At 43.2% G+C, this 24,011-nt stretch overlaps 1 protein-coding gene across 1 annotated transcript; it reads left to right on the top strand.

Annotated features, from left to right (window-relative positions):
• The first annotated feature begins 1,414 nt into the window (after positions 1-1,414).
• Positions 1,415-6,998, top strand: LOC148026127 (uncharacterized). Its single transcript, XM_087693397.1, has 5 exons — positions 1,415-2,037; positions 2,204-2,321; positions 2,398-2,912; positions 3,011-3,233; positions 3,320-6,998. The coding sequence occupies exons 1-5, from the start codon at positions 1,952-1,954 to the stop codon at positions 5,159-5,161; spliced, it is 2,784 nt and encodes a 927-aa protein (XP_087549523.1). The 5' UTR covers positions 1,415-1,951; the 3' UTR covers positions 5,162-6,998.
• Positions 6,999-24,011: the final 17,013 nt, after the last annotated feature.

Here is a 24,011-nt window from a genome sequence, read left to right as displayed (position 1 = left end):
AAAAACCTTAGGTGGTTTAATGCATCCACTATGTTACTATGTACCATGATGTGTAGAACCCTCCTCTTGTATATTAAGAAAGGGACCCTTTTACCAACCTCACTCATCTTTATCTACAACTAGCTTGTTTTTGTATAGCCTCTCAATCACCAACACATTCCTACTCTTGTAACTGACTTCCCTCTTTGTAACCATCCTAATACTAGCACCATCCAACTCTTGCATGATGGCTAGCATCCACATGAGGATGAGCTCTCAATCTACCATAGCAAACCTAAAACATGGAATCTACAAAGGTAAACTTGTATAAGGATTAAAGGGGATAGCAACCGAGGGTGGACTATGACACCTGAGGCACTTGTTAGTTCTCAATAAAGGTATTGATTCGCTCCCTTATCCGTATCTTCGCGTGCGTTTTGTGGATCTTGGCTCTTTGTTGTCTATGATTGATAAAACAGTATAATTTGCAAAGAATATTGTTATGAAATTCATGTCACCCCCTTTTGTTCTCTTTTGCTGGATGGTTAAAAATAAACGGTCTTAACTATTACTAATCATGATATGGATATATAATGTTAATATGCCTTTTACTTTCGATTTGTTCATTTCTTTTGGTAACACACACACACACACACACACACACACAAAAGCATGCATGCACCTAGCCACGCACATATACACATGTGCACATATACATAGACTTCTTTTGCACCCATGTATGCACACATTTAGATAAGAAGACCAATTTTTGTTGATCGATAATAAGGTAGTGTAATGCTTTGTCCCTCTTGAATTAATCCCTTTTAATGCACTAAGTTCTTGGAAACATTCTAGATAGAAATACACTTTGTCATTAGGAAAGTTCTCTTTAATAATCAAAAACTTAATAATAACATGGTCGAGATGGTTACAGCAAACGATTACGTCATTATCTCATCCAATTTATAATCTTTGCCAATTTTGGTGGGCGATTAGATGCACATGCAGGTAGGTGAATGTAAGTGGTGAGATAGACTCACCTTTGAGGGCTTAGCCAATCTCACCAACAACACAAATCAATGGTTGGCATGCATGGAGATGGTCACATGGTGAGTCTGGTTGCATTGGAAATCATGGAATTGACTTTCTTTATAGAGTCATGTTTTATTTTGAAATATGTAAAAGAAAAAAAACTGTAAGAATCAACAAAACCATGTGATCGGGAAAGTCGGTAGGGTCTCAGTACCCAGCATCGACTGGTGTGAACAGGCCATAACTTGGTTTGCGAATCGTAGTGGCGGGATGGAGGTCGCACGAGAACACCCCCTCTCTCATTGGCATGTGGATTGAGATGTGCGAGGAAGGGCACGTTCTCGCAAGTATAAGTCATGAAGGGCCACTCTCTCTACACAAGAGAACTACTCTAGCCACTAGTCTCTCTCTCTCTCGTCCACTTTCACACACAAAAACACACACACGCACGCACAGGGCCACAAGGGAACGGAGAACAGAAGCAGTGAAAGAATAGCGGAGCTAGAGGCTGGGTCCAGCTCGAAGGGCTTCCAAGGAAAAGAACGCAGCATACGCGAGAGAGAGAGAGGCTGAGCGAGAGAGCTCTCTATCATCCGAGAGACGGGACCGCCGGCTGTACAGCAAACGAAGACTCGGCTCGGAAGACGCCCCTTCAGAACAGGAAATGCTTCTCTGTTTGGCTGTTAAAGGTCAATTTGATCTGAAGGCTTTATTAATGGTTTATTGAATGAGCGTTACCCGCTCTCTCTGTATCGCTGTCCTGGATCTCGATTAGTGGCGTTCATGAAAGAAGAAGAAGAAGACGAGGAGGAGGGGGGAAGAAGTGCCATGTCAAATCGCTCCTATCCGTTCAATGCCCCTTCTGGAAGATTCTCCATACGACTGCCATAGTATCACTCACCTGCTAGATGCTTCGTAATAAATACACTTGATCCGAGCCATGGATGAGCGTCCCGAAGCATTGAATGGTACTGAATCACAGAATGCAACTATGGACCGCAGCCTCAGCACGTCCTCCCTTGACCGGTACATCTAAAATGCCTCTGTGCTGCTTTCATACTCAATTGCCATCCTCAGGTCATTTCAATGCTAGTGTAGCCCTTCTTTGCGAGTAGTTATTTGTGCTGGGCTACTGCGATTCACAGAGATGCAGTTTGCTGTAAATAAGTTGCTAACTAAATATGCTTTGCAGGCCTGCCTTGGCTGAGGATGCGGCAGCAATGACTATTGAATTTCTTCGCGCACGCTTGCTATCTGAACGTGCTGTGTCAAAAGCTGCACGCGAGCAAGCTCAACTTCTGGCACAGAAGGTTTGTGCGTTGAAATCCTGATTGCTGTTTTGATGGTGAATCTGTAACTTAAACTCAAGCTGGATGGCTATTTCAGGTTATGGAGCTTGAACGTCAATTAGAATCTGAGGTCCAGCTCCGGATATGGCTGGAAGCCTCCAGAATGGAGCTCTTGTCCAAGTACCCGGCAGAACTTCTTACACAGTATGGTAACCTTTTTGTTGCAGAAACTGAAGGGGATGCTGATGAGGAAGCTTCTTCTACATTCATGGAGCATAAGAAAACTTTTGATGAGGGCTTCTCACAAGCAATTCAAGCTGAAGAAGATGAGGACATGATGGTTGATGGCATAGAAAGAAGGGATTCAAGGAAGAGCAGCCTTTTTGAAGGTATGGACACGATTGGCGATGATGAAAATGGGAGAGAAAAAGGAGGTTTAGCATGGGGAAGACGAAAAGGAGCAAAGAAGCAACCAGAGAGGGAGTGGGGATATGGGCCAGAGTTGCTTGTCAGAAGTTCTGCATTAAGGTCGCCTGTATCAACTGATGGAGAATCCCCCCAGAAACGATGGGCTGGAAAATCTGTTCGGCAGCCAAGGAAAAAGGAAAACAGGTAAACTGTGTGGAGAATGTTAGTTTTATTGTTGCTTGTTTTAGGAGAATGGTTTCTTAGTTTATGTTACTAGCAATCCTCCGTCATAATATTTGCAGAGTACCAGCAGACACATATTCTGAAGAGGATTTTGGACGAGCACAGGACCTTCAAGTCATGGAGAGCCTATCAAAAGGTATGGAGGATGAGAGAGATGCAGAGGTGCAGAGGGTTCTTGAACGCCAAGCGGAGCTTATAGAGCAGTTTGAAGCAGAAGAGAATGCACAAAGGGCATGGGAGGAAAAATTCAGGGAGCAGAACGCTGCATCTAATGAAGGCAAGGTAATTCTTTCTTTTTTTTGGCTGTCTGGACAGCTTCTCCTTTATTTGCTCCCTTTTGAGTTTTTATGATTTATTGGTCATGGCAGGCTTCTTTACTCGAAGGCTTGAAAGAAGGTTCTGTTATGATGAAGAGTGTGGAAGAGCAGCAGAAGCAGGATGAATCTACTGTCAATGCACTGCCACAGGATGACTTAATGTCAAGCTTCCATCAAAATGATGCCCAAGAGCTACAGGAGCAGGATGAATCAACTCTCAATGCACTGCCCCAGGATGATTTAAAGTCACATGTTCATCAAATTGACTCTTGCATTCATGTCTCAGGAATAAAGGCCAAAGAAGATGGTGAAAATGATGGTCAACTAAGGAGTGAAATAAATGTTTATCAAGAATCATCAATACCAAACGACATTTGTGAGAACAAGAAGATGGTTGATGTGGATGGAAGAGTCAACTCTGAATGTGGTCACATGGATCAAACACTCGCTGGGGATGGATCTGCAAGTCAGGGATGGGTGCAAGGTGCACCTGGAAAAGTAAAAGAGGGCTGTGCCTCAACAGGAAGCATCATTAGAGATGAATCCTGTGCCACTGACTCTGTCAGTGGTGACAATCTGAGACTTGATGATAAGCATGTGCTCTCACGTCTCCAACTTGAGGTTAATGCTGACACTGAAATTGGATCTTCTCTTCAGGTTCATGCTGATGATGTAAAGAATATCCTGCAGCCTGTAGAGACTTCGAAAGAACAAGAAGTTTGGACAGATCACTCTCTCGTGGTGGTCGGAGTAGATTCAAATCACAAGGCTCTCTCAGAATCAAGACAGATTGAGAGTCATCCTCCAGAACGGGTGACCAATAATGGAAGTGAACAAGTTGAGAATCAGAACTCCTTAGGCAGTTTGGTACAGTCTGAAGCAGCTTGCAGAAAAGAGATGTTTGAAATTGAAGTTAGTGCCATTACTTCCAAAGATGTTCTGAATGCATATGTGGTCAGAGAATCAGATACTCAAGCTACAGACAAAATGACAACCTATGAGCATTTCAAAGAAGAAAGCGCTTTGAAGACACCAGTAGAAGAGCAGGCTGTAGGCATTAGCTCTAATTCTTCTGGTATTGGCATCTCATCAAATGGTGTAGAACAAAATCCGATGTTGGATGTACAGCAAGGTTCAACCCAAAGATCTAGGTCACGATCATCATGGGGAGGTGAAAGCTGCCCTCCGGATAGAGATTCTAGCCACGGGTCCTCAGAGCACCTCTCCAGGGATGTTTCTGAAGAAGAGATGCTCAGAAGAAGATCAAAGTCTGAAGATATGGGTCAGCCACAGAGCTTTGGCAGACCCAGACAAATGTTTGACCTGCCACCTCACGCACTGCACTCAGATCCTTACATGCGACACACACACTATGGTCCAGTAAACAGGGACAATATGCCTCCTCTGGCCAGCAGGCCAGATTACTTTGCAAATCCTCTGCATCCAAGCCCTTATGAAGGTGCATCCTTTGTGCAACCTGGCAAGTCTCTAGATGGGAGCTTTGAGCGAGTAGCAGAGGTCTTGAGGGTTTTAGAGATTGCAAAGCATCAAGTTCAGAACTCTACTGACGAAGTGGCAGGTGCGAATGTGACCTTCAGGAGTGGCCATGATGGTAGGGATGCATACTACATGGAGCCTCCTTTTTCAATTGGGTATCTAAACCCACCTCCCTTGGGTCATACAGCACCCTTTTCCTCCAGAGGGTTAAGGCCTTTTGTGCCAGATGTTGGAGCACGAAGTGGAGGAGCAAGTTATGCAAGGGGCTTGCCAAGGCAGGCCCCCTCAACAGTGGCTTATGGTGCCCATACTTCAAGGATAGCTGCACCTCAAAATTTTTGGCCATCGCAAGGTGCACCTGATGGCTATCTTCAGCCTCCAAGAGAGAGAAGATAATTTTTCTCTTTGACAGTTTGAATCAGGCATGTTACCACTGGCTATGTGGACTTTAATTATCATGATGCAGTCTACCATGACAGAAGAGTAAGGATATCTTCTAATAGCTTCTCTTTGCACGATTGTGAGGCAGCACTTGTAAGAGTATTGGTTCTGTATTGTTGTATGTAGCAGTATTCACAACATTACACATTCTTTTATGACATTGAGAAGTACCATTAGGAAGCAAAGGCATGTTGGTTAAATAAATCTCTAAATCAACTGTAAGAATAAAATCCAGTAACTCACTGAGATCATACTTGAGCTATATTCCAATTTTGGGCAAGAATTTATCTACTGCATGATTAATGCTTCTCTAATGTGAATGCTAAACCGATTGTAAGGAGGCATGCTAATATTCATTTTATCAGTGTGTTGGCCATGAGCTGTAATTGAAATTGTTAGCAGGACATTTGATGGGTTGATGAGCCATATCTTTATGGAGTTGTGCAGCAAGAGGCCCTTCTGAAACCTAAGGAGATGTTTCCATGCTCCCAGCAGATATTCACTTTTCATTTTGGTATTTTGTAAGGGTATGCTTGCAAATGTTTTTGTTTTGCAGTTCAAGAAAATGGGTGTCCAATGGGTGGACTTGGCTGCCTGTATTTATTTTGTGGTAAAATGTTGTTGTCATGCCAACTGTACTCCTGAAGAAGTTGCAACCTAAGACTCTTTAGTTTTCTGTGAAGAATAGAACAGAAGCCTCCAAGATGGTAGCATAGAGGTTTAGGCCTGTGGGTAGAACCAAGAGGTGTCCAGGTCTCTCTGAAGGCATTCCCCTTCCTAGGCTCCATCTTCAGACCATGAGTGGAAATGTTGTTTCAAAGTTTCTCTTGCTCAACAGATGAGGGGATGATTTGTGCGCAGGTTGGTGGCAAAACACAGGATGTGTGCTGCTCAGATCAAGCTGCTGATTGGTCAGAAAGCCATGAGTTCAACTAGAGTGTATTTGGTATGTTAGCTGCTCTTACTCTAGCAAATTCTTTGTCAAAGATGTGGCTTAGAGCATTTCTGCAATAAGGCAAACATATCTATGCAATTGCAAAAGAAGGAAAAAATAACATTATCTAGCCGAGGGTAAAGAGTGCGCCTCTTGTGGTTCCTTACATTGCTTGTTGTGTGGATGCTTCGATTTATGAAAACGATGGCTAAAAAAGGGAAACAGCATGACCTCATTATTGCCTCTCCTTGGGGACCTAATTTTTCAGTTCTAAGAAATAAAGATACTTGGCCTTTGTAATGACCAATACACCTTCCCAATTATGAAGAAGATTGGGGAGATGATGGATGAAGGGAGTACTGGTGTGTCCGTCAGCACAGAAATTTCACCAAGAAGCAACATTCTATTGGCATCTATATGTGGCATCTATATGTCTACGCAATGGGAACACTCAAAGCATGTTTAAGATGAAAGTAGCTCTAATTGGCAATGTTACGACAAGGACATTGGTTGCTGATGCTTATAAACCCTAGAAAACTATATGAAAAGATGTATGCAAATGCTAAGGGTTGGGAAGATGGCCATGCTTAGGCAAGATTGGATGTCATGAAAGGGAAGGGTACCATCTCTTCCAAAGCAAGAATGAAAAGTTAAAGAGTGCTAGTGAGTGGTAGTTGATGCGTAGGGAAACCTTATGAAGTGGTGTCGGTGTTGGGAAGATGGCCATGCCTAGTGAGATTGGATGTCATGCAAGGGAGGGGCACCATCTCTTCCAAAGGAAGGGTGAAAGATAAAGAGTGTTGGTGAGCTACTTGTGAACATTGGGACCTTGATTCGCATCATATTATTGTTATTAGAAAAGCCATTAAGAAAGCCGTGCTATACTAGATGAATTTATCATGCTTGGATATATATCACAACCAAAAATAATGAAAGAAATGGAAGGCCATATACTTGAATACTTGAATAGCTATGTGGCAAATCAATGCTCAAGTAGGATCTTCGTGGATGATGTATATGGTAATAGTATCATCTTGTGCTAGGTGTCTTTGGTCCATTAGTATAGCATCATGTTTTGCTTGGCATTTTTGGTCCATTAGTTTGCCACACAACATAGCCCAAGCCTTCTAGGTATTTTCTCATTGTTTCCTCAACATTTGCAATTTGTAGGGGCTATAAAAAATGCAAATGTGTGTCAAATCCCTTTGTTTATGCAAAGTGACTCAAACCTACAATCGACAAGCTCCTCACCATTAGTAAATTTGACCTCCTAAGATGTTTGCATCTTTGTCTCAACCAAACTAATTCGCACCATTATTATTTCTTATGTGCCATGTCTACTACCATAGTCTCAACCAAAGCAAGCTTGGTTGCCTTGTGCTTCACTAAAAAACCCACAACTTCTAGACATAATCAAAACTAACCCTAGTTTGGCAATGGGACATAAATCTATCCTTGGACATTTTGTTAACCCACCAATGTCCTAGAACATAACATGGAAGTTTTTGATACATAGGCCACACCTGTAACTTTGATTATGGCCAATTGCCTTACTATGATACCCATATTCAAGGACAGTACAAATTATAGCTTTAATTATGGTATTTAATCATTGTAGACTACAAGGCTAAGCTCATTTAATCATTGTAGGATGTGAGGCTAGGCTTACTCTTTCATGAAACTTTTCAATCCTCATACACTCTTTTATCCTATTACCCCACCAACTCCATAGAATCCTTTTATCACATCATGATTTGGTTGTGGAATACAAAATTTGATGGTTGTCATATGCTTCTATCATGGAGAAGAATACTTGCAAGTTTTGGATACGTGTCACACATTTAATTTTGATTTTTAGCAATAGTTTTAAGGTCAAAATCTCACCAAATATTCAAGCTACTTTCCCAAAATAGAAGCATAATGACTAGAATCCCTACTTGCAACATCTTTCTGATACTTTTGAAGATATGATATCGTTTAATTCATATAACATGCCAATGGCCTTATTTTGAGGCTCAAATACAAGAATGTAGTATCAATTACAACTCAAATGTTTGCACTAATTCATTTCAAAAGATGACATAAGTTTCTCCCAAACCTTAAGAGGCCACTTTATGTCCTAAAAAATCCCCAAACTATTTTTAAGAGAGAATAAATTGATAGAGTCTACATAGGCTCACAAAGATCTGTAGGCACTAAATAGTGAAATACTAGAGGAGCCAAAATCCAAAATGTTGGTTTCCATCCAAGAAAGGCCTACTTCCTCCTTGATCATGACCAAGTATATAACTGTGGTGTTTCTACAAATTTGTTCAAATAGAAAAAATGTAAGTTTCCATTACTATGATGCCACATAGATGCAAACATTTAGGGCGTACTCATGAAACTCATCAATGTGTAGAAGCCCTCTTGTGCCATCAAAAGAAAGTTTGTAGTTTATAAACCCACTTACCACACACCCTTTGCTTTCTTTATCTCTAAATGTGGTATTAATAACCTTTTGAAAAAGGTTTTCCTTAACTATATAAGCAGATGAAATTATACAGAGCTATAGTAACTTTTGTAGTACACCCATATAAAACACCCTACTTGGCATCTCTTTGGTACTTTACTAGCATTAGCTATTGACCTCTAAGGGCCCAAAAGTGAGTGTAAGGCGCCACCAATGATCCATGGTGCTCAAAGATGTAAGGCCCATAGTATGATGAGAAGCCATGCGTGATCTTAATGTTAGAAGTGGGTGCAATAATGGAAGCATGAGAATCTGCAGTAATTTATGACACAACACGAAAGAAAAGGGAGATTGCAAAGAAGAGAAGAACACTACAAAGAGAATTGAGTGGGAATTAGCACTAGCTCCCTCTCTTCAATAGGACCTGAAGATGCGAGAGTATGTTGATGATGATTATGTGTTTGATGAGGGACCCCGGGCTATAAATAACCAATAATTAAGAAAAAGTTGATTGGCCCAAATAATCATGAAATAATCAAGTTGGTTGGCCAACCATAAATGCCACTAAATCTAGCAAAAATAATGCAGCCCAAAAACATGACTAACATAAAATGTAACCGACTACTCATGCACAAACTCACACATGAATTGACTAATCTACTAACAACCCCCCTCAGATCATGGGTGATTCGGTACAATACAATATACAATGATAACAATTCATCATAGTATGTATAACAATGTCAATTAGAATGTACCATGGATACCCAAGCAATGGGTGGCCAGCCCATCACCAAGGTGACCTAGAGAGAATGTAATGTTGATGTCAATCATACCAGCTTTTGAAAATAGAAAGGAATTCAAGCAACTCTCTATGTTTATGAACAATGCCTCTAAAGTAGCACATGTGACCATCCTATCACCAATGCTACTGCAGTACATAAATGACCATGGGCTTGTTTTTCTGCCTTTGGCTAGATCACCAAATTGTCCCATCATATAGGCTTGGATTAGGATCCAATCCCACTCCTTGTAAAAAAATATCCCATCATGAACTTGGATGTCAGTCCTCGATTTAGGATTTTGAATTGCCAAATGCCGGTCAATATGCTAGGGGATACCCCTCTCTGCATCATGTGCATTTGTATACTTGTATAGATGAGATGTATCTGCCCCACCTCACCACCCTCTCACACTCTCTTTTTGGCACTAGAGAGTCATGAGAGATGATTGCATCAGTAGCATTATAAAGTAGTAGAAGGAGGTGTGACCATGCCCTTCTCTCTGCATCATGTGCATTTGTATACTTGTATAGATGAGGTGTATCTGCCCCACCTCACCACCCTCTCACACTCTCTTTTTGGCACTAGAGATTCATGAGAGATGATTGCATCAGTAGCATTATAAAGTAGTAGAAGGAGGTGCGACCATGCCCTTCTCTCTGCATCATGTGCATTTGTATACTTGTATAGATGAGGTGTATCTGCCCCACCTCACCACCCTCTCGCACTCTCTTTTTGGCACTAGAGAGTCATGAGAGATGATTGCATTAGTAGCATTATAAAGTAGTAGAAGGAGGTGCAACCATGCCCTTCCCTTCTTGGCCGAGGATAAGCCCTTCCGTGCCTTCGTCTAAGGATCTGAATCGAGTTGGAGTTGAAGGAGGGTGATGACTTATGGGATGTGTCTCTATCCTGATGCTATTGCTTCTTCTTCTTCTTCTTCTATGATAATGCTAGCTCCTCACAATCCTTGCATAGGTTGCCCTTCTTCCAAGTGTGATAGCATTGGGATTTCATCTTCTTTTTCCTATTGCCCCTTTGTGAAGCTGAAAATGCTCATCATGGCCACCATACCGAGATAAAAGCCTCCTTTATAACCTCAAGGATGCCTCATGCTTAAGAAGCATGGATGAAATATGTATAAAGTTTACTAGTGTCAATGAGATTTGGGCCCGAAGAGCATTGGCTATTGCATCAAGCTCCCAAGGGAGCTTATAAAGTATAGTCCCCACTAGATGAGCCTTTGGAAGAGCAGACTGCATGTGCTAAAGCACTTGTCTATCTAACATGAAGTAGGAATGACTAGATGATGTCCTTTGGCTCAAACTTCATTAGCTAGAGTTGACCATAAAGGGTCACAACTTGCATGGTTAGCTTTTGGACTTCATTTGCTAGAGTTGACCATAGGGGGTCACAACTTGCATGGTCTATGGAGCATCGTACAACATCTATAGCTTCTCCCACACCTTTGAAGCTATCTTATAGGAGGTAACCATTGGAATGGCCTCTTTAGAAATGCACTTGAGAAGAGCTAAATACACACGGGCATCATCTGTATCCCAAATGAGAACTTCTTCCCCATAGTTGTGTGGTCCTAATCATTTGGAAGAGTAGGAATTAGAGGATGCACTATAGCTCTTAAAACCACATACCACAGGCAATTTTGCACAAACCATGCTTTCCTAATAAGAGATCTATGGAACAAACAACTAGCACTTATTAGACTATGATGTATTATCTTGAATATAAAAAAGATAGTATTTAAAAAATGTAACAAATAAATTATATTTCTCTTGCCTCCTCCCCCCACCCCACCCCTTCTTACTCTTATGGTTGGAGGGGAAAATAAATGGGGACCCACTCCTACCTCTCCCTTGCACTTATGTGATTCCATAAGTTACACATGGCAAAATCCTTGGGTCCTTGATAATTTGTGAGGATAAGACACCATTGAAAGCTGCATTGTCACCAACCATGGCCACACTCCTCTCCATTCCAATAGCCACAATAGAATATGCTACCAAAAGCAAACCGGAAGACAAGGCACATAAATTGAAGGTGCAAGTTGCAACCTTGTCTGAAGTAAGATCAGAGGATGGGAATTGATAGACACACAAGTCTAAGTAGTATTATTTGGTTTAAATAATTGTTTCTCAGTTGATAATATGATATTACTTGGGTTTTTTTGAATAATGCACATAAATATGAATACATAGTCTTGAGATTGAAAATTTTTAAATCTAAAACTCTTTTGATCGAAAGCTTTTCAATCTAAAAGCTTTAGATCTAAAAGCCTAATATAACACAAGAGGGGAATTCTAGTTATTATAAGCTTTTGTGTTTTGATCAAATTCTTTTTTATTAAAAGAAGTATTTTTCATCAAAAAGATTTTTGATTGAAAAGCTTTCCATTGAAATGTAAAAGTTATTCAAATGTTTCTTGAAATATTGAGATGCCACTGAATAATACAACCAAAATTTTGGGGCTAATGTAAATCTCAGCCATTGCTTGTGTAAAATGTATATTTTGAATAGCATAAAATGTAACACCAATATAGAATATCTCAAAACCCTATTGCTATACACCCATATAGGGGGAGGAAACATATACAAAAATCCAAGCTTGTAATATACTAGAATTTCAGTTGTATTATATAAGGGAGAAAAGTCATGTTTTACAAACTCCTTATTTCATTGTAGATAGATACAAGAAAATTGGATAGAAAAGCCTTTTTACATCAAGATGACCTTATACGAAACTAAAAGAGTAAGTTCATCTTTAGACACAACATCCACTCCATATACAACATCCAAAAAGTCCTCCAAGATTCTTATACTTTCCACACAAGGAGGAAATTCTAGAATGTGTGCACACATTCGACAATGGTCAAGAGATCACTTCCATTCATGAATAGCCTCACATGATCATGGTTGAAACCATGGATGAAAGAGACAAGACTAGGAATAGTGTTGCAAACATAATAGATACAATGATACAAGGGATGAAATTTTAGGTAGGCTTTGGTTAAGAGTGGATATCAACAACACCCTTGGGAAGATTGGGAGGAATTTGAATATGGATGAAAGTTCTAATACAATGAATCTCTCAAAGGGTATACTTATTTCATACAACAATCAAAAGGACTATCAAGTACATGGACACTTTTTATCCATAGTTCCAAATACATGATATAAAACATAAAGTTCCTCCTTTTATAGGGCTAGAATGAGCCTTGGGATCAAGTTTTAATATCTTATGATGGTGTAATCGGCCTTTTCCCCTTTTGATATTCTTGATCTTCAATAAAAAAGTAAGTGAGAAACCAAAGTCCGCATAACATAACACCAAGAAAAACATATGGACTCTAGCCTTTATGCCTTATGTGATTCTCCATTTCCAAGTATACTTGAATCAAAGCTTGCTTATTAGTGTGATGGGCCTTTAAGAGGAATCTCATCATGGAGGTTACATTTATGGTTTGAAAGGTAAGAAGAAGAAAGGGTGAGTGGGAGACCAATGCACCATATGAAAAAGCCTTTATAGTTGATTTTAATCAAAGGTTTAAGGTATGTCAAGTGGTTGGTGGTGTGTTTTGAAGAGAATGTCCTATGGATGACAACAATGGAGAGAAAGAGAAAGAGAGTGTTGAAAGATGGCTTAATGGCTTCATACACCACCTTGCCCACCATCAAATTGTAGATTTAAATAAGTATTTTGCATCAATGCATCATTTGATGCATTCTCAAGCTCATGCCACAAAGTTGCCATATGAAAGTCTAGACCATCATTCGATTCATCAAGCCTTTTTCTCCCACCATTGCTAGCTCACAAATATCTCAATCTTGCTATTTTGGAACCCATCACTAAGATGAATCACTATGGAGGAGTTGCAAACTACTCCATCTAGGAGTACCCAAGTCTTCATCAATAGTTTGGTTCTTTTTCAACAATAACATTAGTATCAATCATGCATTGTGCTTTTAATATCTAGAGTTAGTATTCAATCTTCATTGTGCGCACCCTAATGCATAGTTCCATTATTTAAGCTACGATTACTAACAATAGTCAACCTTATGATCTCTCACACTTCCCATCTCACCTTTGTAAGGCTACAAGACAAGTTGTATGGCACTATTCTTATTCCAAGAAGGAGAGTGAAAAAGAAAAAGAAAGAAAAAAAGAAACAATAAAATAAAGAAAGAGAGAAAAAAAATTCACTCACATGCACTACATGGCACCTAGGGATCCTCAAGCTAGAAGCATCTGGTGACCCTAGGTGATTGGCTCTATCTCTAATCCCCTATCCCTTTTTGCATTTTCCCTCACATTCACTTAAGGCATACCAAGGTTAGGACATACTTAGGGAGTCTCAGCTTGCATTGGTTAGATTTTTCTCCCTAAGTCACTTCCACTTTTTTACTTTCCACTTCATTCATCTCAGTGTGAGAAAATACACTTTGAAGAAAATCATAGAAGGTGCTTCTATAGAAAGGGATCACTTACATCAAGTGCCACATGTGGTTGATTCCAATGAGAACCATGCACTTCATGAGCTTATTAGATTGGATTCTAGTTTTAGTCCACCCTACCTTTCCATTTCTCCCTATGATCTTCTTCAACAACTCCCTTTTCCCTAATCAACAATAAAAATTTCCATCTTCATCAAGTTCAAGTTGTGTTATTTCAATATTCATCATCCATGAAGTAGTCTTCTAATTAAATATAAGCATATGTAAGCATGCACACTTACATAATATTTGCAACATAATCTATTCATGGTTTCGAGTCCTCAAATATAAAACAACACTTTAGGCTTTTGACTAGAGTTTGACCCATCTCCCAAATCAAAAACATCATATGTTTGGTACACAAGGTAGAAAATTAGCAATTTCCACTAGGAAGTGAATGCACATGAAGTTTTGCTTTGTTAAATATATTCTTCTTTACAACCCATGGAAGAAAGAACACATGACTAGCTTTGAGATGTAGTGAACTCACCAACTTATTTTTCCACATTGTAGACTTAAAGCATGAAGGCTTGATGATGGTTCTGTTAGCAGGCTTGCTTTAGTCATGTCGTCTATCATCTCCTGATTGTGAGCTCTTGTCAGATTTTGATGGAGACATGGGAGCTCTGACAGTTTAGTGTGCATCTCTCCCATTTTAGGCACATTTCTTGTGCATTTCCCTAGTTTATCAGGAGGTTTCTACCTCTGGTTAGTGTTAGACTACTCAACGATTGCTAGTTATTTTTGTCATTATTTTTCCCATTTTTTATAGTAGTCAAATTGCATTAAATGCAGTTATTTTTGGGCATTTATTGTAGTCGGCTAGATTTAGGGCCTCTTGCGGCACAACAGTCGCTAGATTTGGAGGGTGTTGGCTATTTATAGCCACCTCATTGATCACTCTCTCACTTCTTATGTAGGTTATCTTTAGCACACTCCTCTCCAACACTCTTTGTCATTGGTGTTGCCTTCATCATCTTAGCTTGATCTTGTACTTCACTGATGCTCTAGGTTTGTGCAAGGATTGATCAGTCCTCATCATTGTGTTTAGCATTCCTCTTCATTCAGTGCAGTATTTCTTCTTTCATCTTTTGTTTCCTTCTCTGTCTCTCTCTGTCTCTCTGCTTGTGTTTCTTCTTTTGTTGCACACTCTCACATGGTATCAGAGCCTAACCAAGAGCATTGAGGCAAACTCCTTTGAAGAGAGGACCCTAACCCATCAAGGACAATTTTTTAACCTTTGCGTTTACTACAATTGTAGCATTCATTGGAGAAGGCATCAATTTTTGGGTGCCAAAATTTGCGTTTTGCTGCAAACACAATTGTACAAGAGGAGGCAACAACCCTGCAGGAGGAGGCGACATCAAACATAGCCCTAATGGAAGAGAGAGGATCTAGTTGATGGGCGTTCTATGGACCATGCTACCTTATAGGATCGACTCAATTCTTGAGCCAGATCTCTTCTCTTTATGAGTTTGCAGGACTCTATTCTTATGCATGTTCGCAGGATGAAGACTGCGGCGAAAGTGTGGAGCAAGCTTGCATCTTTGTATTAGCACAAGCTATTTGCCCACAAGATCTCCCTTGAGAAGGAGTTGTGGATGCTCAAACTTGATGAGTCTTCTTCTATGGAGGAGTACATCACAAAAATGGAGGATATGAGATGTGAGCTTGGCTCTCTCAGATGGAAGATCTCTTCTAAGGATATGGCTATGATTCTTTTGACTTAGTTGCTCTCTCCCTGATTCAATGTCTTCTGCACCAGCCTTGTCACCTTGAGGACCCACGAGAGACTTTTATGGGAGGAGCTTTTATGGCTTGTCTTGGAGCATAAAAAGCGACTCAGAGAGGTGGCATTGAGTGATTCTGGCTCCACCAAGGCATTTACAATAGATGCAGGAGAAGGGAAGAAGAAGAAGTCCAAGGAGAAGAAGGAAGAGGACAAAAAGGATTTGAAGGAGAAGCCCAAGTGCCCACACTGTGGGAAGGGCACTCATCTTGAGTAGAAGTACCCCTATTTGAAGCCAAAGAAGAAGGATTCAAAGGTGATGCCCGCTATGATAGAGTTTGTCTTTGTGCATATACTTGTTGAGGAGGATATGGCTCTTACTTCTTCTTCCCAGAAGAAGACTTGGCCTGTGGATAGTGGCGCTTCTTCTCATATGACCTACAAACAAGATTGGCTTTAGGATTTGCGATCTAGAGTGGGCATTGTCACCATTAGTGACAACTCTACAGTTCCAGTTTGTGGAGTGGGGACCATTCCTCTATTACCAGACATACAATCTTCTTCTGCCAAAGTTCTTTTTGTTTCAAAGCTCAACTTCAACCTCTTATTTGTTTATGGTCTTACCTAGCTAGGTACTTGGGTGGTCTTCATTAGAGATGTAGTGATTATGGAGGATGAGTCTACAAGAGTGGCTCTTTGGACTTGTACACATTAAGGTGGTCTTTACACGCTCACAGCCTTTGCCGCGAGGTCTTCCCATGAGCTTGAGCTGCTTAGGCATGCTCGTTATGGTCATCTAAATATGGATGCAATCTGATGGGCTTATAGGAGAAAGATGGTGGCATGCCTTCTTGATTTCCCACCCATTTACACCCTTTTCCCTAGCTACTTGAGGGGCAAGCAACATTGGTAGCAACATTCCTAGGTTTCCACATGGTGGGCTTATTCTCTATTTGATTTGGTTTATATCAACCTTTATGGCCTTATGGGCATGGCCTCCCTTAGGAAGGCCAATTATTTGATGTTGATTGTTGATGACTTTAGTTGTTATGTGTGGCCTTATTTTTTGGAGTACAAGATTGTGTGGCTTCTATGAGTGAAAGGTGTTTGTGGAGACACAAACAACTTCCAAGGTCCGAGTTGTATGAGGAGATCATGACTGCGAGTTTACTTCTAGGCTCTTTTTTGAGTTTTGTAGGGATCATGAGATTCTAGTGGATTACTCACATCCAAACACACCATTTGAGAATGGTGTGGTAGAGTGGGAGAATCGGACCATGCTGGCGATCCATGTTGGATCATAGGGGGCTTCTACATTCCCTTTGGGTTGAGGTTGTGGCTATAGAGGTTCACATCCACAATTACTCTCCGATTTTTGCTTTGGTAGAAATGACAACCTACGAGGCTTTCTTTGGGAAGAAGCCTTATGCATCCCATTTTCGCATCTTCGGGTGTGAGGCATATGTCCTTGTGGACAAGAAGAAGTGAGAGACGAAGCTTGAATCGAAGTTGCAGAAGCTTCTCTTCGTGGGATACAATATGACCATGAGGCTTGTTACCGTGTTTCCTGCAGTAGAGAGGAGCGGAAAATGGAAAAAAAGGAAATAGCAAAAAAGGCGCAGGATGAAAGCAGAAAAAGGCGCCTTGATCGGTAACCAGGTCCTGCAAATTTAAATGTTCGGGCACGACCCTCAGAAAGTCTCAGTGTCACCCCGAGACAACAAAAGAGTAAAAGGCGCACTATTAAAATGTGGAAGCGCCCCCGAATCCTTGTAAAAGAGCGCTACGCTCGCTCCTGTGCAAAGTGTACGCATTAGTTGGGAATAGGATAAATTAGAATGGTGGGAAATGGGAAAAAAGGCCTAGGCTATGGCCGGCCATGTAAAAAAGGGAAAAGGGGATGACCGCCTAAAAAGGATTTAGGGCTTTGTATATAAAGTTGAAAAGTGAATGAGAAGCTCATTCTTTTGGTGTGTGGCAAAAAGAGTCTTCTTCTTCCTCTCTTCTTCTCTCCTTCTTGCTTGTGTGTGCTCTTGAGAGAGGGAGTGTGAGAGTGTGAGGGAGTGAGTGTGTGTGGGGGTGAGGGATCAAGAGGGTGAAGTTCTTCACCATCTCCTCTTCTCCTCTTCTCTTCTCTTCTCTTCTCTTCTCTTGCGTGCACAGTTATGGAGGATGGAGCTTGGAGATGGAGGAGGCTTGAGCTAGCATCAAGAATTGTGGAGCAACCGAAGTGCAAGAGAGAGGAGGGTATTCGATCAAGCATCAAGGTAAGCTTACTACACTCGTAGGATCGACGGCGTGTCGGCTAGGTGAGAGATAGCCATTAGCGCTCGCTTGGAACGCTTGAAGCAATAAGCGGTCCGTGGGTCTTGGCAGTTGAGCGAAAGCTCCCACATTTTGGTTCCATTGCCGGGACCAACGGATTCAAGCTTGAGCACTTGCACGCCTCACATCGAGCATCGAAGTAGGGTATTTATCCCCGAAACGGAGCTTGAGATAGGTAGGAAGTTTGGGTGTTTTTGATCTTCAAAATAGGTGAGTATTTTGGGATATTTTGGTTGTTTGATGATTGGAAAATATGGAGAAACTAGTTTAGTGTTTTGCTTTCGATTTTTGTTGCATTTAGAGTAGGTTAACAGTAGGAAATCGCACCCGAGAGGCATAGGATTTGCTGCTGTAAAACAGAGAGATAATCGGGGAAAACAGAGAGATAATCGGGGAAAACAGGTGGAAAATGGAGGAAATGCTCATTTGAATGTGTAGAAATCACAAGGAGAGTGATCGGTAATATCCGGGTAAGGTCTAGTAGGGTTATAAGTTCTTGAAGGGCAAGGGAACCCTCATTTGCAACCAGCTGAGAGAGAGAGAGAGAGAGAGAGAGAGAGAGAGAGAGAGAGAGAGAGAGAGAGAGAGAGAGAGAGAGAGAGAGAGAGAGAGAGAGCTTGGGCGACCCGTTCAATCGATCATGCAAGGAGTGACGTTGCTATCGGCAATCCCTAGGTATATAGATCTCTTCCCCATCACTCCAACATCACTCCTGTTGAATCTTGCAGTCTATAATAATCGATATCTTAAGATGGACGAATTTATGCCTGAAAGTGAGTTTCGGTTGGTGGAATCGGACACCCGATTCAATGTCCGATTCTGAGAATCGGACGTTCAGACAACTGTCCGATCGGACCAACTTGTCCGATTTAGGGACTCGGACCACTCGGACACTCGGACCAACCCCGTCCGATCGGATGCTTAGCCCAATCGTCCGATCGAGGAAATCGGACTCATGAATTAGGACACGTCAGCAATCGAACCACACGCCTGGTCCGATTGGACCACTTGTCCGATTTTCAAAACTCGGACACTTAACCCCCGTCCGATTCTGAGACTCGGACGGCTCAAACTCGGACCCACCTAGTCCGATTCCTAGAATCGGATCATTGGTAAATCAGACGTCCGATTCTCAGAATCGGACACACCCTTAGGTTAAAAAAAAAGAAAATAAAAAACATCAAAAATTGACCCCCACGATCGACTCGAAGCGCAACCTGCTCCAAGACAACATGGCGAACGCCTTGTAGGCAGTTCCCGACGTAGGAGTCAAGACCAAGCGACAGGGGGACAGTGCTGGAGCACTCCCCAGCGACCTAACACGTTGAGAATGGAAATCCAATCGGAGGACCTATGATCAACCTCTGGTGAACAGCAAGAAGCAGCGCAAACCCTAGAACCCGCTAGAACGGCCAGGACTTGAGCGACAAAGCTTATCAGGCCCGAGACGAGACAAGAGGGCATAAGCATATAGAGATTGCTGCTGCACTCATAGTGAATTCCACATTTGAAGTACGCATAAGAAAGCTGAAAGCCTGATTGGGCACAAGTGCATGAGAAACGACACACTCGCCGAGTGACCATAAATTGAGGTTTGTATTCAATAACCAAAGGAACTCACTCAGATAAACCACTCAAGGAACCCACCAATAGGAGAGGACCCAAGATATAGACAAACCATCAAAGCGCAGAATAGGACCAAGCACGGAGCGCCAATGACGAGGATCTGTCAAGTCCATCCAACCTGATCGACAGCGTAGTGGAGTGCGAGAACTCGACCATGACGGAAGAGAGCTCAGACCATTGGTCTAATGAGGACCTCGATTTGAACGTATTCCCAGATGCTATTCAATACTAGTGAGCAGTTATGACACACATGCCTGGTACGAGCACCGCGACAGGACAATGGACGCAATCATTGTAGATCTAGAGAAGGAGAGAAGGCTAGCCCGCAAGGCATTGTAGGGAATGACGGAGTACAGTAGGGATCATCAGGCTAGGAGCCAAAGGAAAAGCATGGAGCTGCATGAGGTGCAACGAGTGCTGAACTTGGCTGGCCGAAACTGAACGGAGCACGAGAGAGCACTGGAGGGAGACTTGACGTTGAGTGAGCTCCTCATGAAACGATTGCTCGATAATATAGCAGTAGATCAGAGTGCCACCGCACTAGCGACATCACTGCTCGTAGGATTAGGGGCGAACCAAGGCTCAAAGAGCCAGGCCAAAATACCCATTGTTACCAAGCAACTCGATAAGTACCAACCTCAGGACGACCCATATAGCTTCGTTGAGCAGTTTGAGAAAGTCTGCGAATCCAACGGCCTCAACAACCAAACTCAACGCTCGCAAGCATTCGGGCTTTGCCTAGGCGACAAGGGTAGGACGTGGTATACGAGCCTAGATGCTGCAGAGCGACCCAACTTCAATAATCTCAAGGATCTCTTTGTCAAGAGATTCGTCGAGCCCGGATACTCCGATAACTTGCTAGTATGCTTGATGGACGTCAAGCAGAAAGAGAAGGAGGACATCCGCGACTACATGACCCATGTGAGGAGTCTCTTTAAGAGAATCCCTCTAGGCAAGCAACCGATTGACAGAGCAGTTTTGAATGTATTCATCAGCGAAATTCGAGACGAGGAGTTATATAAGGCTTTGGCAGGCAATTCAAGCTTGCAGCGGGACTGGTAGCTAGAGTGTTTGAGGAAGCCATCAGAGTCGATGACTAGCTGAAAGAGCGGAGCTCTAGGAGCTCAAATCTAGAAGAACCCAACTCGCAAAGCTCAGAGAGAACGTCAGCCTCTAGTGAGCGGTCAATCCCATCATCCCAAGATAAGGGGAAGGCCACCGAGACAGACCAAGGCTTGGCTGAGGTCAAGATGGAATTAGGCAAGTTACAAGACATGTTGAGACGACCAACGCGCCCGCACGTCCATTGTGTGTACTGTGGCAGAAACCACTTGCCGGTCGAGTGTCAAGACCCTAGGTCAAGACCTTGCGCTAATTAGGGTAGGTTCGGTCATGATGTCGTGCATTGTAGATTACCAAGAAGACTTCCATACTCGCAACCCTCCGGCCAGCCTTATCTAGCGAACAGGCCGCAACCATTCTTCGGAAGGGGAGCCCTATTGGCTCTTCCCGTGCCTAACGATATGAAACCAGCCATCCCTAGAATGGACATAAATCCTACAGGCATTCCTAGACCGCCTGGTCCTTACGTGACCCACCCACCGAGCGACGCTCCAGTACACTATGTGGAGGAGTCGAATGATGAAGAGACCTACATATACCCTTACGTCTCACACGATGACGAGGGTAACGCGGTCCTCATGGATTATCGACCCGTGCCGGTGATGGCGTTAGGACGAGGACGAGGTAGAGGCCTAGGAGGGCAGTCGTAGGATCCAGTCACTTGTTGGACTTGTGGTCACCCCGGTCATGTTTCATCGTGCTGCCCTGAAAGAGAGCAGCAAAACAGAGATAAGGCCGACCAAAGGTGCGCAGAGTGCGGAATCACCCATCTTTTTGTAGATTGCCCAAAGCGAAAGCCATCCTCTAGCTCAGCCAACTTGCCATCTGTCCCACTGGGGTTGTTTGGTATCGAAAACCTCGATGGGGAGGCCACACCTATTCAATTGCGGGTCATGACCCGAGCCCAAACGAAGCAGGCCGGCATCTCTCTGCCAGGACCCAGCAATCTTGACGCAACCTCCATAGGGAAGAAAAGCCGCAGGCAGAAGAAGAAGAGATCGGAAGCTAAAGTCGCACTAAAAACTGAGAGTGCTACGACTCTGCCTGCGGGAAAGAAGGTTTCAGACCGCAGAGGCAGAGACTTCAGCCCCTAAGACGGCCGAAAAGGGAAGCGCTAAGGTAGGGGAATACCCGCATCCGAAGCGACAATTAGAGGCCATAGAAAAAGTGAAGGAATGGGTGAAGGAGGCTCAAGAGCATCTCAAAGACACTGAGCCCATCATAGAGGACGAGATTGATGACCTCTCCAACGTAAGCACGCTGATATCACCACCTCAACCTAAGTCGGCAGAAGAAACTGCACCACAAGCAGTGCCGCTGAGACCAAGCCTAGACGCGACAGAGCCGTAGATTAGCCGTGGCCATTGGCCTGGATAGTCTAGGTTAGGGGAAGGACGAGTATCTAACAATCTCCTGACCATGCTAGTGACCACCCCTGTAACACTTAGCCTGGGAGATCTACTTAAGCAGCATCCTACCCTATGGCAAGATCTTAAGCAGTGGGTCGAAGGATCACAAGAGCATGTGACGGGCAGACCCTCAAGATCAGGATGCAGAAATGGAATTGCCAAGTTTGACGCTGCACTCCGTGCCTAAATCCTTGCACGTCAACGCCTTTTGGGAAGGCTCTGAGATGCACGCGGTCCTACCGGTCCTAGCCCTAGGTGACACAACAAGAAAGGGAATCGTAGACACGGGAGCTGGGATTAGTGTGCTTAGCCACGCAGTGCTTCAGGCTTGGGGAAACCCGCCTGTCGAAGCTGCTAGGTTTAATGTCACGCTAGCAAACGGTATGAGAGTGAAGCCATTCGGGGTACTGAAGAATTGGCCAGTGAAGATCAGAGGTGTCCAGTTCTCTATCGACTTTATAGTCATGAAGGGAGTGGACTACGATGTCCTATTAGGCCGACCCTGGATGCGCAATGCTAGAGTCATCGAAGATTGGGGTAACGGCTTGATCTTCCTTGGCAATAGAACGGATGCTGTAAGAATAGAGACAGACACTTGGAAGACCTCACTAGTCGACCTAGACGCCATCTCTGCTATGCTCAAGGGGAACACTTAGGTCAAGAATCCCTATGGGCCCTTGACCAAGTATATCCCATGCCCAGAGGATGAGCGGGATTGGATGCACGTTCTCGCTACAATCGACCTACCATTCTCATACCATGAGGCGTACGAGCAAGCCATCAAAATGATCGACAAGACCAATGAAGCACTCTCTACACCAGTCTGCATGATGGCAGCAAGCCGTCGGGGAAAACCTAAGCCTGCCACCTTCCACGTACCTTCCAACAAAAGGGAACTCCAGGGGATACTGGAATACCTAACAAACCAGCTAGCTGGCAACCCAGCTGCAAATTTCAAACCACTCCAGGATCTCTTAGAGGATTCCAAGTGGCAATGGACTAGGGTGCACGATTTAAACCTCATGTATAAATGGGCCCTGGTTTTGACCAACGACACGAGGCATACCAAGCCCTAGGAGATGACGAGCAGTCAGATGACAAAGATTCTAGCGACGAATACGAAGACTGCCAATCCTTTAGTGATGAGAGCGAGGGTGAAGTAGATACCATAGAATACGACACTGAAGGATGAGAAATTGAGCAAATACGACCAGACGCCAAGCCGCAGAAAAGGCAGGCCCTTAGAGTAGATCAAGGAGTCATGCACATGGAGTGTGATCGAGCTTGGTTGGAATGCATAGGAGCCATAGACCTTGAGTAGGCAGGCCTAGCCCAGCCAGGAACGACGTCAATACTTAGGACTGAATCACCATCTGAACTGCAGTCACTAGGGGAGACCACCTCTTCTAGCGAAGATGGAGGGTTTGACTCTGAATCGGAAGTTACTTCGGACAGTGATCCAGAGATCCCTAGGCCGCCCATGACCAGATGCACCAAGGGGGACCTACCCGTCCACTTGAGGTGCAGACGGTCAAGGCAGGAAAAGGCAAAGCAACCCAGGGATACACGATCAGAAGAACAGCGGAAGCCGCAGGACCTCCCTAAACGCTTCACGAAATTCAAAAAAGGGGATAGGGTAGTAGTTCTGTTAGGTGCCAAACGTCAAGGATAGACGAGTGAACCAATCAAAGGACCAGCCAAGGTCAAGGAGGTAGACCTAGCCTAGGAAGGGGAGACACCTTGACCAGTGTTCATTGCTGACGACTTGACTGGCAAAGAAGAAACGAGCCTTGTAGCTCTCTTGCAAGAGTATATAGACGTGTTTGCCTGGTCCTTAGAGGAGCTACAGGGGGTAGATCCGAGTGTTGTGACTCACAACATACCCATGACGTCGAACGCGATGCCGGTCAAACAGCG

The sequence above is a fragment of the Lygodium microphyllum genome, chromosome 14, assembly GCF_053477565.2.
Source record: "Lygodium microphyllum isolate KBCC chromosome 14, Lygodium_microphyllum_v1.1.10, whole genome shotgun sequence".
NCBI classification, from domain to species: domain Eukaryota; kingdom Viridiplantae; phylum Streptophyta; class Polypodiopsida; order Schizaeales; family Lygodiaceae; genus Lygodium; species Lygodium microphyllum.
Note: the sequence above shows the minus strand (reverse complement) of the source record. Positions and strands in the feature narration are given on the sequence as shown.